This window comes from Nothobranchius furzeri, chromosome 2 (genome assembly GCF_043380555.1).
Source record: "Nothobranchius furzeri strain GRZ-AD chromosome 2, NfurGRZ-RIMD1, whole genome shotgun sequence".
Classification (NCBI taxonomy): Eukaryota; Metazoa; Chordata; class Actinopteri; order Cyprinodontiformes; family Nothobranchiidae; genus Nothobranchius; species Nothobranchius furzeri.
The window spans coordinates 77,250,559-77,265,171 of NC_091742.1; the positions used below are offsets into that span (position 1 = coordinate 77,250,559).

The following is a 14,613-nucleotide window of genomic DNA, read 5'->3' on the forward strand; positions in this document are numbered from 1 at the left end:
CATTCGTTGTTGATGCTAGAACAGTGATGGGGAGACGGTGGGACCGGTTACCGGCGCCGCTGAGCTCTTAACCACCCAGCCTGGCTAGTAAACTGAGAGGGAAGCGCTCCAGAACCCCGGACGGAGTCATGGAGACGGTTGACCAGCTCGTCTCCTTCAACCACATTCAGGTCCAGCTGAGCGGGGGCGCGCCTTGGGGGTTCACGCTGAAAGGAGGGCTGGAGCACGGAGAGCCGCTCATCATCACTAAAGTGAGTTACCATCATTTGGAGGACATTTGTTTCCTTTCACGAGCTCAAACTGCAGAGGAAGTTATTCTAGATGCTTGGTATTTGCATATTCTTACTGATACCAGAGGTTATGGAGGAATTCTGCCAGATTGGAACACTCAAGAGTAAATTTCAGACTTATTTTTAATATTTTTTTAGTCATGCATGCTTTGCTGCCCTTTCCAACTCTTCTAAAAACATTTGAAATTTGGACTAATTAAATATTCTTGCTCGTGCAGAATTAGATTTGACCATAGAAGAAACCCAATTGTTTATGAATATGATTCTGGTTGATGTTCATCAACTGCCTTTTTCAGATAATTTAATGCTACATTTGAGTTCTCCGACCTGGAGGTCAAAGGGTCTCCACCGTTCCACTCCTCAGGGGTGCTGAAGGAGGCTTCTCAGATGAAAAAATGTGTTGTTCTTGTCCCTGTTACTTCATTCAGTGCACAGAGGGGAAAAAAGTGTTGACAGATGACTGAAACCACATCACAGAAAGCAGGGATTGGGGCAGAAGGGATGCAAGGAGGGAGGTGGAGTGTCTGTGGGATGTGGGAATCTCTGAAATGAAAGCTGGGGATTCAGTGATGGGAAATTCTTGGAATACTTCTCTTCTTACTTTTCACGTGGTTTATGAGTTTCTGTTGCAAACAACATCTGTTACTATTGAGGATATGAATCTGACCAGACTGTTTGATTAGGAAAACTTACATTCATGGTTATTTTTGGTCAATATTAAATTAAATTAAATTCAATTTTATTTATATAGCGCCAAATCACGACAAGAGTCGTCTCAAGGCACTTCACATAATAAACATTCCAATTCAGGTCAGTTCATTAAGCCAATCAGAAATAATGTTTCCTATATAAGGAACCCGGCAAATTGCATCAGTGGCAAGTGTCAGTGACTTTACAGCAATCCTCATACTAAGCAAGCATAAAGCGACAGTGGAGAGGAAAACTCCCTTTTAACAGGAAGAAACCTCCAGAGGATCCTGGCTCAGTACAAGCAGCCATCCTCCACGACTCACTGGGGATGGAGAAGATAGAACACACACACACACACACACACACACACACACACACACACACACACACACACACACACACACACACACACACACACACACACACACACACACACAAGACAAAGTAATGTGTCTATAGTTATATTGTGATTTCTTAGTAAATATTCTATTTGGTGAGAGATAAACTTTATTGTATTTATCGTAGTGGATCTATAATTAAACGGATAAACTAGTAGTAGCACATCCAACGTCAAGGAAAGCAAAAAGTTATCAGGAGAGGGAGAATGTTTAAGTGGTTAGCAGCAGTGTGTTAGACGATGGCCCCCTCCATGAGGCCACCACAGCTCAGCAGAACATCATTGTAGCTTCTTCTGGGGAGAAAAACACTTAGAGAGAAAATAAAGTTAACAGCTGAAATTGCAGAAAATAATACAGTTAAAGAGCAAATTGTAGAAGAAAGTAGTAGAGTGTGAAAAGTGGTCAGTGTATCCTCCAGCAGTCTAAGCCTATAGCAGCACAACTACAGAGATAACTCTGATACACAGTCAATCAGTGGCTTTGCAGTTATTTCTCCTGTTCTGCTGAAAACACGCTTTAGTGTGGCTCTTCAGAATAAGAGCATCAAGTTGTGATGTATTTTGCAAATCAAACAACCACACAAACGGCACGGACCAATGGGGGAAAAATATACCTGGATTTGAAGACATTTCCGGTTCAGTTACATTTTTATTTACCTGAGATTTTCTATTTGAATAATCCATATCACATCAATTATCCGTTTTTGAAAAGAAGTCGCAATTGGGTTATTTCCATTCTCCCAATATTTCCCTTATTAGCTACTGGTCAGCAGGTGACAGATTTGTACTATTTAACTGATTAGAATGAGTCACCGCTCGTCTGGGAAAGGTGCTGGATCAAAAAATGGAATAAACAAAATAAAGAATCCGCACACTTCAATCTGCGATGTAGGAGTTTATTGGTCAAGCTTTCGGTTAGAGACCTTCATCAGGAATTGTGGAGGTTCACACCAAACAATTGTTTGTTCCTGATGATGAAGGTGTCTGACCGAACGCTTGACCAACAAACTCCTACATCGCAGATTGAAGTGTGCGGATTCTTCTTTTGTTTATTCCACTATTTAGCTGATTAAAACGTTGAAAATGTACATTTTGAGACCAAATGTACTTTTGTCATGATTCAGTATGATTATCATTTAAGAATAAGAATCAACAAAACAAAAATAAAACTACTTGATCAATCAGTCACTTGTAGGAAAAATGGACAGACAGTGGTTGATAAAACAGAGGAAAGCTGCCACAGAAGCCTGGACGTCCCTAAAGGGAGCCATTAGCCATATAGGAGTTTCGGGAAAATTTCAAGGAGCAGGGAAGGTGACAGGAAAAATATGTTGGTTCAGACCTCTCAGCCGTTCATTTTCCATACAAAATTGACCCATACAGAACTTTGAGACGTTGGCATATCCTGGTCGTTTCAGCAGTGAACAGTGGCTAAAGGCGTCCATGGACATAAATAACTTAATAAGTTTTATTCTGTCAAAGTAAACTGTAATTGAATCAAATGTTGGTACTGGGAGAGCAGCTGTCTGATGTAAAATGTGGCGTTCAATGACCAGAAGACGTGCTGCAAAGGTTTTCTGTAGAGACCATGAAGCAGTGACAATTCCCGTGTTAGAATCAGCGCTGCCTGCTTGGGTTTCCTTTAATTCTGCTTCACCAGCAACTTCCATTTTTATAAACGCCGGTTGTTTTAGTGATGTCTGCTGATGTAATTTCCCACTGAGTCACAACCAATCAGCATGAGTTAACCACTGGGTCATTTTCGAGTGTTTCGGAATGTGTTTGTTTTGGTCCAGCCCGGCGACACGTAGACGTGCACATGCCTTTAAGGTCTGGTAAAATTACCCAGAAGTTCCGATAGTGGAAACAGGCCTATTCCGCATCATTTTTCTTTGCATCTTGGATAAAACGTCACTGGATGTTGCAAACAGAGTGTGCAAAGTCATAATTGAAAATAATGAACAATGTGCTGATGTGTTTTGCTGTTGTTCTGCCATCTAAACTCATGTTCTGTCATTTGGAGCTGAAATAAAAATAAAAATGAGATAAATTGCACAGCTGAAGAGCAAAGCTGAGAATAATCAGAGTTTTCAGAAGTGTGTTCAGGGAGGATTCTATACGAGATTTACCGTTGGCTGTCTCTGCTCTGACCTCATCTTGTGTGATAACAATGAGGCAGGAGGCCAAAGTTTCCTTCTTCAGCCTCTTTTGGTGGTTTTGTGCTGCAGACGCTGAGCCACTGAAAACAAGGAGCGTGCCTTTGAATTACTGCAAGTAATTATTAGTGTGTGCTCTGTTGTGGGGTGGCCCGTGTGAGAACTCAGTTGAATGCACCAGGAGGCCAAAGAAACTCCGCTGTCTCTCCTTTCCTGTGCCTTGTTCACTCGGTTGAAAAGTCGCAGCAGCAGCAGTGACGGTGGTGTCAATTTTGGCCGGGTTGCATCTAAATTCACTTCAGCAGGTAATGGAAAAGCCTGGGTCAGTCATTTGGAAACACACACACACCCTGGGAAAATACGACCGAAGGAGATAAACACGACAGCTGTTTAGTGTCCGTCGGAGGGTTTGAACTCATACAAACCGCTACACTTAAGGGGAGGTGGATGGCAAGGGAATTCAGCGTCATTCAGGTGTTTAATGATGAAGAATGCCAGAATGAAGGTACGTTTAGTTTGTGTGTGTGTGTGTGTGTGTGTGTGTGTGTGTGTGTGTGTGTGTGTGTGTGTGTGTGTGTGTGTGTGTGTGTGTGTGTGTGTGTGTGTGTGTGTGTGTGTGTGTGTAAAAGAGTTAATGTGATTCAGGTTTAGGGAGCGCCTGTAGAGTTTCCATCAGCACCAACACACAGAGGTTTACTGTGTTGGACCTCTGCTTAATACTGTCAGAATCCTCTCGTTTCTAAATGACGTGTGTGTTAACTATGGATCAGTGTTACAGAGTGAACGATGAGTTAAGGATAACTAGTTTCTTTCGTTAAAATATGACAAAAAGCCTTTTAAATGATAACTTACCCTATTAAAATGTGCATTTCTTTAATAACTTGACTAATAATGTTAAATAAAACCTGATTGGCTAGTCGAAAGCTTCGTAGACTAAGATGGTTTGAATGATGGGTATGTATTTGATTGACAGACAAGATATGGTTGTAATTTAAACAGAAAACAAAGACGATGCCTAACGCTTGAGGGCGTAATGGTAAATAAGAAGAGCCCATTCAGTGCTTGATGGATTTGCTTTGCTGACCTGTTCAACAATCGGGCATTCCCGGGTCGTAAAAAGATCCAAATCAGTAGAAACAATGATATATATTGTAACCATAAGCCACGTTCCCACTACAGGATGTCATGTTCTGCGTCTCCGTCATGTGTCTCCTTGTGTTCCCCAGCCCACTCCAGGTTTTTTCCCTTAGGTGGTCCCCTTAGCAACACGTTGGACCTAAAAATATGCTAAAAATAGCAGTTTTTACAGAACACGTCAGACTTTTTTGTCTTGTTTTGCCTGTTGTCCTTCAGGAGTGCTGCAGGAGGACACACAGGGATTTATGGGGGTTGGATGAGGAAAACAAAATAAAGAAAGTAAATCTGTCTTTTGTGATCAGTTTAATTTGACATGAACACGACAAGCACGCTTTCTTGACAGTCCTTGTCATTGTGTGTAAAAGACCTGTAGAAATAAAAACGAACAACGTGTGTTATTAGGGAAATAGCGGGCAAGCGGTGTTGATGCATGATTGCGCATGCGCCATGAGAAGTTCTGTACGTTTTGGGTCGCAGCCGCTCGCCGCGCCGCTTCAACAGTGCGACACCCTCACGAGGAACGAGGAAAAATATCAAAAACTCCAGAAGTCCGTGCGAGCTCACGATTGCTGATCGGTAGCTGGTCACATGGTGTTAATCGCCTCTCGTAACCCCCTGTACACTACACGACGCTCACCGCAAAACTCGCCCCGATCTTGTGGATTCTGGCATGAGTGGAAAATCGGCTCAAAAAAGTGAAAAAGTCGCACAGTGTACGCCCGGCTTAAGGGTGAACCAGTTTAAATGTACTCTTGACTAAATTGAAGATTTATGGCTCTGAATCACTGAATGATTTATTTAAACAGAATTTTCAGTCAGAATAGGAGAAATCGGAGGATGTTTTTACAGCAGAGTGATCATGGAGATGTCGGGTTCCTGGACTTTTTTAAAGGTATGATCATACACAATTTTCAACTGTAGATCTACACCAAGAACAATAAATATTTGCCCAAATAATAAACATAATTTTACTTTTTTCATTCGTGTATTGTTGAATAGTATGGAATTAAGTAAATCATAAGCAACACATTTTAAAACAACAAAATATTTCATTCAAGGTCAAAAATAAGATACAAGCTTTTTTTTCAGGATCATAGATTTGTAAGTCAGATTCCAGAGCAGTCAGTGCCCCCCCCCCCCCCCCCCCAGTCATGAACCTCACCGCACGTCACTGCGCCAAGGCAGTTCTCATGGTGAAACACCTCACTCTTTTATCAAAGACCCAGGGTTTACATAACGCAACTCAACTATATAAGATGAGAACTTGTGAGTTTCCACCTTTTATTCCTACTCAGCAAATTCCCTGTCTACTCCCAAGTATAACATCTTGGTTTTGCCCAGACTTGAGGCCAAAGAACCTCTAATTTTACAGCTGGAAAACTGACAAATCACTAAAAAGCCTTTCCCTACAAAGCTGTGACAAATTTGAAAAAACATCGTCCATCAGCAGTGTTTCTTTGGACAACAGGCTGATTTTTTTTCCTGTCTGTTTGTGGTTGTGGGGGAGGCAGTTGTGCACATGTGTGGGACTGAGAGTTGCCCTTTCAGGATGTCCATGTTTTAAAGACACGGGGAGGGCGTGCACGGCCCTTTGAGAGTGTTGCAGACGGGGGAGGGGCGGCTCCTGCAGCCAGAGACAGGGATATAAGCCATTTGGTCAACATTCCCCTGGGAGCATAACTAATTACTGCAGCGGCAGAGTGTGTATGTGTGTGAATGGCGTGAACGTTCATACACAAAATTCTTAAACTAGAATACTTTGTCAGTGTGATGATGACATGGGAGTTCAGGGTTTTATCTGCTCTACAAGTTGTTAGCCTTGTGATTAGCTTTGCTGTTCACTCAGCTGTTCAGTAAATGAGTCTACCAGATTGTTAGTGATCAGTTTCTAGCATTCTAGTCGAGCCTTGAACATTTACGTTTTTGCTCTGGTTGATTTTACTATGGGATTCTTGCCCTTTCTTTAACTTCCCATCTCACGGTCATAAATGGGTTCAGTTTGAACATCAAACAACTAAAAAAAATGATCCCACAGGGTAACTTACTAGGTCAAAGTAAAATAAGTGTTTGTTTTTACTGCAGACACATTTAGACAGCTATGTGATGGAATATAAACTTTTGTTTTTCACCACCTGGCACAGCTCTTAAAATGTGCTCTCTAGTCCGTATACCTACTGTCAAGTGGATGGTGATTAATCAGCGTGTCTGAGAATGTGTGAGGCTTTCATGTCAGTGTGTGTCACAATAAAGTGGCAGTAGCAAGCCAGAAAAATGGTTTGTACCCCATTTCTATAAATAACTTAACAAAATATTTGAGCAATTATCCTTTTGAAAAAGTCTTTAAAAATCACAATGATTGGAAGGAAATGTCCAGATCTGTTAAAATGAGCATTTTATCGAAGTCTGCTGTAAACTCAGTTTTTAAGTCCCAAATCCTTGTTTATTGAATCACTAAAATTATAAAGCTTTATATGGACAGTTTATGTATCTAATCTCTAGATACGAGTTGACTCTCTGGCATCAATTAGTCTTTAATATCAATCTGTTAAGTCACCGGAGGCGTTCTTGTGATTGCTTCAGTGGTTTGGCCCGGGGTCTGTGCAGCCAATGAGAAAAGACCTGACTCAAACTGCCTTTAAGTGCAATTGACCAAAAATTCCATTGATGGGATGGTTGAAATTAATCTGTCAAATTCTGGCTTATTGACATGTTGTGTCAGTGATGGTTTTACATTGATAAAAGGGAAATAGAAACACCTAATTATCATAAAAACTACATGTAGACAACAGCACAAAAGAAATACGAAAAGTCACGTGCCAACTAATTATTAAAACCTTAGGGTTTCTAACCCTGTGAAGCAGACCCAGCTAAGCGGACAACAACAATCAAACCAGTTAATGAATGTCACTGGTTTTAGTCTCACAGCTGAGACACCTTACCTTCTGTGGGCACATTTTTTTGTGTCTTTCATGGACAGGTCTATCTCTTGACAGAAAGTTTGGCTCTGCGATCAATAATAGGTTGTGAGCACTAGGATGCCAAGAGCTTTCTTAATGTCATGCCTTCTAGTTAGGTGTGCTCTTTGTCTATAAACTTGGGATGGACAATATATCGGTGTTATGAATCAAAAGGGTCAATTTTCACCATCGAATTGACGCAGTAACCTTTCATACGCGCCAGAACTGCAAAGTCAAGGTTACACCAGCTGGAGGATCCAGACGCACAAATCAACCTTTTGCTCACTTATTGTTCTTCAACGCAGACAGAAATAAACCATCAAGGTCTCCTGCAAAAGCCCCTATCTCTATGCGTAAAGTCAGACTGCTGGATCCCTCACTCTAAATAAAAAAAATGAATCCACACGAATCCTACAAGGCTTTACAACTTATAAGTTAATGAACCATATGGTTGAATGAACAAGATGTTTAGATGAAATGTTTGAATAATCTGTGCTTAAATCAATGAAGTTGAAATGAATATTGCTCTTACAATTAGGGATGTGCCGATACCGATACTGGTATCGGTATCGGCACTGATACGATACCAATACCAGTTTCGGTATCGGTAAAAGTTAACCGATACCAGGAACCGATACCAATGCAGTTGCTTGAAAATGGCTTCACTGTAACTTGTCATTTCTGTTCACCTAATATTTTAGTTTTGTGATGATTTCTATTCATATATTTTACTTTTTATCTACCTCACAGTCTTTTCTGAATCTGAGTCTTTCCTGTTAAAAGCAGAGAAGAAAATAAAATCTGTATTCCAAATCATTGCCTTTTTTGTGTGGTAGAAGTATCGGTATTGGTAATCGGTATCGGGGAGTACCCAGATCCAAGTATCTGTATCGTATCGGTTTGGAAAAAAGTGGTATCGTTGCATCCCTACTTACAATGATCCATTACAGATCTTATGATCACTATGTTGCCCTGCAATGGACTGGCTCTCTGTCCAGGGTGTATCCCGCCTGATTTCCCATTGACTGCTGGAGATAGGCACCAGCCCCCCCGCGACCCTACATGGACAAAGCGGGTTCAGACAATGGATGGATGGATGGATGGATGGATGATCAGTATGTGTTAGATTTAACAAGTTAATCATTATCTACACTCATACACATCTTCATAAGATACAAATTAAGGTGAAGATTCACCTCACATAAGTGTTTTAAGCCATTCTCATTCACAGTGTGAAAACCATCTTTGTATCTGAGGAGGGCGTGGCTTTCTGAGGGATGTTGGTAAATACTCAGAAACGTGTTAAATTCTGATTGGCCAAACTGGGCCAGAAATCATAACAAAGTAGTTTAATAAAACACGAATTTCTTCCTGAGTAATTCAGTTTCCAGCTGAGTTCCGAACCGGCCAATTCAAGACAAGCATCCTTGAGAAATCTCTTTTGACTTAGTCAAAAACCTGTCTGGCTGTGTCTGCAAGCTGACACAGCCAGACAGCTCCTAAGAGCCCACATCCACTTTGGACGCAAACAAGCGTTCCAGCTACTGTTGTGACCCGGAGACATCTCAAGACTGGACGGGTCGTATCGGAGCTAATCTACTGTCTCCAGGTTCCGTGAGGTCCACCCGACTTCTGACAGTCCGGATCTGCTCTGGGGGTCTCCGCCAGGGTTTGTAGACACAACAGATTGTGTCTGATGCTGTTGTATTAATAATCAACTCTTTAGTTTATAGCAGACAACAAATTATTTTACACCCAGATTTCACAATTTCTTTCAGATACAAAGGTTCTGATAAACATCTAACTTACATCACACCTCCTCACACATCACATTCCATCACCGCATATCCACTCCATCACATCTCATTATTCGTATCTTGTCATGTATAGTCATTACTTTGGAAAAGAATAAAATTCCTTTTTAACTATATACCTGACTGTGTGAATTAATACGAAGTGTGTTTATGGTCCCTGAACACGTAAAAGTAACTATAATCTTCTGATGAAACTTCAAAGATCAATCAGGTTGATATTTCATATTTATATGGATTTATCACATCTTATTGGTCATAATTAATTTGCAGTGGTCAGTCACACAATAAAGTGTGACCGCTACATCGACATCAGTATCGGTATCGGCCAATGTTAGTCATTTTTTAAGATATCTATGGGTTTGATGAATAAAACCGGGCCGATATTCTCATCCGATATTTTTTCCATCTGGTCTCCATTTGTTTGCCTGTTTCAGAGGGCGAGGGGGGTGTTGTGTAATTGTTTAGTCATGTGAGCAGTGAATGAAACCATCTCAGAGCCGTAAATGTGTGTGTTGTGTGTACATATTAATGTAAATTCAGCTTAATAATTTTCATTCTATACAAAATCTGCTGATTTTCGAAGCATTAATGTCAGTATATCCATATCGGCAAATATCGGTTATCGGCCATAACAGTGATCTCAATATCTGATATCGGTATCTGCCCAAAAATTTCATATCGGTGCATCACTACTATAAACATTCATTCATTGAAAATATTTTGACCATGAAATGGTTTTTGCCATTAGCATCCTTATAACAAAGGCAACCCACCAGTTATAGCAAAAACCACTTCTTCTATAACCAAACCAAAAATCCTTTTTCACATGTAGACAATATTCTTACCTTGGACAGCGATTTTTTCTTCTTCTTAACATTCAACACAGTCCAAGCTTGCCAAATGTTCCCACTTAACCCCTTACCCATGGACCAGTTGATGTAAAGAAGACACATACTGCAAACTACAAACAACTGATTAAACCTTGAATTGTGGAAAGGCATTTTCACTCATTTCATGTTTCCTCCATTGCTTTTGAGTGCAGTCAACAAGCGCATGATGCAGTAATTTGTTTTTTGTCCTGGCAGTAATTCCATACTATTATTGAATTTGCAACATTATGACAGATTAACTTAATCCTCTTCATTTCCAAGACTCCCCTTTTCCAACAAACAAAGAAAATAAAACCATACAAGGCTGAATTATGTTGTTTAATGTCACATAAATACTTAGAAATAAGCATGAACATTCCTTGCAAGTATGTTGATTTGTGGAAATAACAGAGCGTGACTCGTGTGTGTTTACTGTCTTAAGGGCATGTTTTAGAGGATAATCTGTCATTTCAAACACCACCAGTTGTCAGTTCTATGTGCTTTGTGACATTTTTATGTGTATTTGTGTCTGTATTCAGACGTGGCTTTGATGAGTGAAGGGGTGAGCTCTTTTTTATTGTCGTGTTTGACAGAGCCGGTCTTGTAAAACTGTCAGCGTGCTTTTATATGTGGTTTTATGATTTACTGTGAGCTCCCTTCTGATTCATGTTGAGGACATATTTTTGTTTCTGGCTCGACTGTGGGCCTTTAACCGTTCCCATGGGATGGGATGGCATCCTGACACATGTGGATCTATCTTAGCTTAATTTCGGTGGTTGTTGGACATTTTTGCCTCCAACAGATGTTTTAAGTGTGTGGTTTTACGTAGTTTTTCTTCTTTTATTCACTCAGTTTGGCAGTAAATTGCTACCTCCACAGAGCTCTTAAACGTTGAGAGCAAAAGTAGACACAGTATATCATAAAATATTACCATTGGCACTATTGAGATATAAGTCGTTTTCGTCATCTAGAATTTATAACTGGAAATAAAAAGCTTATTTTCAGTGAAACTTCACCCATGCCCGTTACGACAAAACGTGCCTACGACAGCGTCTTAGGCGAGCCAGTTGCTGTGTCAAACTCTAGTCCTCGGGGGCCGGTATCCTGCATCTTTTTGTTGTTTCCCTGTTCCAACACAGTTGATTCACCTGTGCAGCAGCTCATCAAGCCCTCCAGAAGCCTGTTAATCACCTGCTGATCTAAATCAGGTGTGTTGAAACAGGGAAAACACTAAAACGTGGGATAGCGGCCCTCGAGGACCGAGTTTGACAGGATCTGTCTGCCTTCTCAGTTTTGCCATGTGCTGGCGTGGGTTCAACTCCCAGTGGTGCCGGCAGCAATTTATTTGGCCAGCGGAAGCAAATTTCATGTTTTTATATTTTTGTTTTATTGATTATTTTCTGCAAATATTTTGTGTCTCTAAAGATCTTTAAATAGTTTATTTACTCAGCTCACCTCACATGGACTCACACCGGCTAAATAAACAATGAAAGTTAAAAAAAATCTGATTAGTCCTTATATTTTAAACAGTTTACCAATAAATTGTTGAGAATTTAGAGAGTTGAGAGTTTTAGGCCTAGTCCACACGTAGCCGGGTTTTTAAAAAAATTAATATCCGCCCCTCCAAAAACTTGCATCCACACCACCGCGTTTTAAAAGAAAACTCTGTCCACACGTACCTGGATAAATACGTTGTTAAGGACATGCCAGACCTGTAGGCGGCAGTACTTCCCCCGTTCTTAACCTCGTCTTTCGTCTGTGGTCTTCCGCAAGGAGCAGTAATTCCACTTGCAAAAACAAACAAGCAAAAAGCTCTTGGACAATTGATAAAGCGAGCGCAGCTCTGAGGGCTTCCATGCTGTCGGCTAGTGTAAACACAGGTCGCACACGTGATGTCAGCATTTTTTTGTCGCGGAAAGTGACGTTGCGGACCTTAAAACTCTGGTTTTGTCTGTCCACACGCAGACACCCAAAACGGAGAAAACGCAGATCTTCACTTTGGCCGGAGTTTTTAAAAAGATCCATTTTCGTGTGAAAAAACTCTGTTTTCGTGTGGATGACAGGCCAAAACGTAGAAAAATATCTACGCTTTGGCAGATCCCCGGCTACGTGTGGACAGGGCCTTAATCTACCTTCTTGCTGACAAGTTTTGGCTACATCTGTACTCTCTTCAGAGCGTCTCTGATGTTAGTGGCGTCACTTCCCTCCTCACCGATGACCACGTCCCCTAAAGTTATCAGCCATAACAGACCATTGCACAAGAGAAAAAAAGATCATTGTTGAAATTTCTGACTCTGATTTCTTTGACTCTTTGGGCTTATCCCATCAGTGGTCGCCACAGTGTTGTGGAGTTTTCTTCTTTTTATGATAACATCTCCTTTGCTCTTTCTCCAGCAGTATTTAAGGGAGGATGATTTTTGTCTCCTCTCTCTCTGGTCTCTGTTTCAAGTCTGTTTGAGTGTATGTGTGTGTGCTTGGATATACTTCATGTCTAAACATGGTACAGACTTGGTTGACTTTGATGTCATGCTGTGAGTTTCTATAGTTAAATGACATAACAGTTAAAAGTGAGTAAATCCACTAACTGTTAAGTTGATCCAAATTAAAATTTCTTTTATTTTTCAATTCCTAGAGATTTTAGAATTTCTACAATATTTTTACATTTTTTGTAACTAATTAAAATTCATTTTATAATTCAGTTTTTACAATAGTAATCTAATTCCTTCTGTGGTGCATTCACATATAGGCTTGATTACTAACACTGATTAACTTCCTGTGTTTCTTCTTCCTTTTTATATTATTGATTCTTTTAAAAATACATTCAAATATTTACATATTATTTTGATGAACATTCTCTTTATTACAAAACTTTTATGATTTCCTTTGAATTAAATAAAAAAATGTTGCCAGTTATGAGCTACTGATTATTTAGCTCTTCCATTTTTGATAACAATTTTGCTCAAAATCTTTGACGTTCCCTTACATATATGTTTTGTTTATTTAGTTCATTTTTTCGACACTTTTTCTGTTCACTGGATCGCAACGGATTACTGGGATCTGGTCTGTTTCTGCTCATGGATCTGGTTTCCTTCTCATCATGATCCCTGCCTGCGAATGTCACTTAAGTGGGATTACAATTTCCTTCTTTCACATCTTATTGGTCATAATTAATATGTATTAATTGCTACACTACAGAGTACACACCAGCTTGATCATACTTCAAATAGGTTTATGAAACGGTTTTACTAATCAGTTTGTTCTGGTTTCACTGTACTCAAACCTCTCCAAGTCTGTCCACCCGCCTTGCTCCGGCCACCCTCTTTATAAAGAAGAGGGCCCCTGATTAGCAACAGCTTCCAGCTGTGTGTTGTCACCTGTGTCCTCCTGTGCTCCCTCTGCCTTCCACACTCTCTCTCTCTCTCTCTCTCTCTCTCTCTCTCTCTCTCTCTCTCCTCTCCTCTCCTCTCCTCTCCTCTCCTCTCCTCTCCCACGCACTGCCATAGATGATGGATGGATAAATCGACATGTAGCTTAAACCCCAAACTGATCACCAACTCTATCAAACATTCAGTATGTGATCATTTTCTTATGATGACCCTTTAAGCTTCATAAAGCTAAATAAAGTAAACATTTCTAGTGCAGAGTGGAGGCAACCCATAGAAGCACTGATTTATCTCATTTCAGAGAAAAATAGAACAGGTTAGATGCACCTAATAAATAAAATTACTAACAAACTCGGGAATCTTTCTTTGCTTCACTGTTCTGGTGCTGAAAATATCACTAATGCGAATCGAAGGAGATACACAGATGAATGCACCTCTTATTTATTATTTGGAGACAACATTTACTGCAGCTGGCAGAGGCAGAGATTGTTTCTATTGATACACGGAATTTACAGAATCATTTTAAATGTTAATAGGGGAAGACTGCAGGAGGGAGCGGTAAATACAGGGGGTCCCCAGCAAAAACAAGAAACTATGAGTCTGATGAAACCCGCTGGTTTTCCATCAGGCAGTCACGGGGCAGCTCCAACGACCCAGTGGCTGTGCTGGGTCAATGTTATCGAGCTCAGTCCGGCTCGGCCGTGAACGAGCCGAGGCAGCGTCGTGCTCTGCTTAAGAATAGGTGTTATTTTCCCGCTTCAGAAGAAGCGTCCAACGTGTTTTTACGCTTTCTCCGAGACATGTCGCTAAGCGCGAACACGTCAATAGTGCAGAGTAGCCTGCTGGAGGTTTTAAGGGTTCAGATGAAACACCCGACCTCTCAGGCTGCTCACACATCGATCTTAAGTTGTCGCTGTTGC

General features: G+C 40.7%; 1 protein-coding gene across 2 annotated transcripts in view; it reads left to right on the top strand.

The window, feature by feature from the left end:
- The window catches only part of shroom4 (shroom family member 4), a 101,214-nt gene continuing 86,601 nt past the window's right edge, over window positions 1-14,613 (top strand). For both annotated transcript variants that reach the window (XM_015946365.3, XM_015946366.3), the window contains exon 1: window positions 1-251. In XM_015946365.3, coding sequence (XP_015801851.3) covers window positions 129-251 — 123 coding nt within the window. In that variant the 5' untranslated portion in view covers window positions 1-128. The remainder of the gene's footprint in view (window positions 252-14,613) is intronic.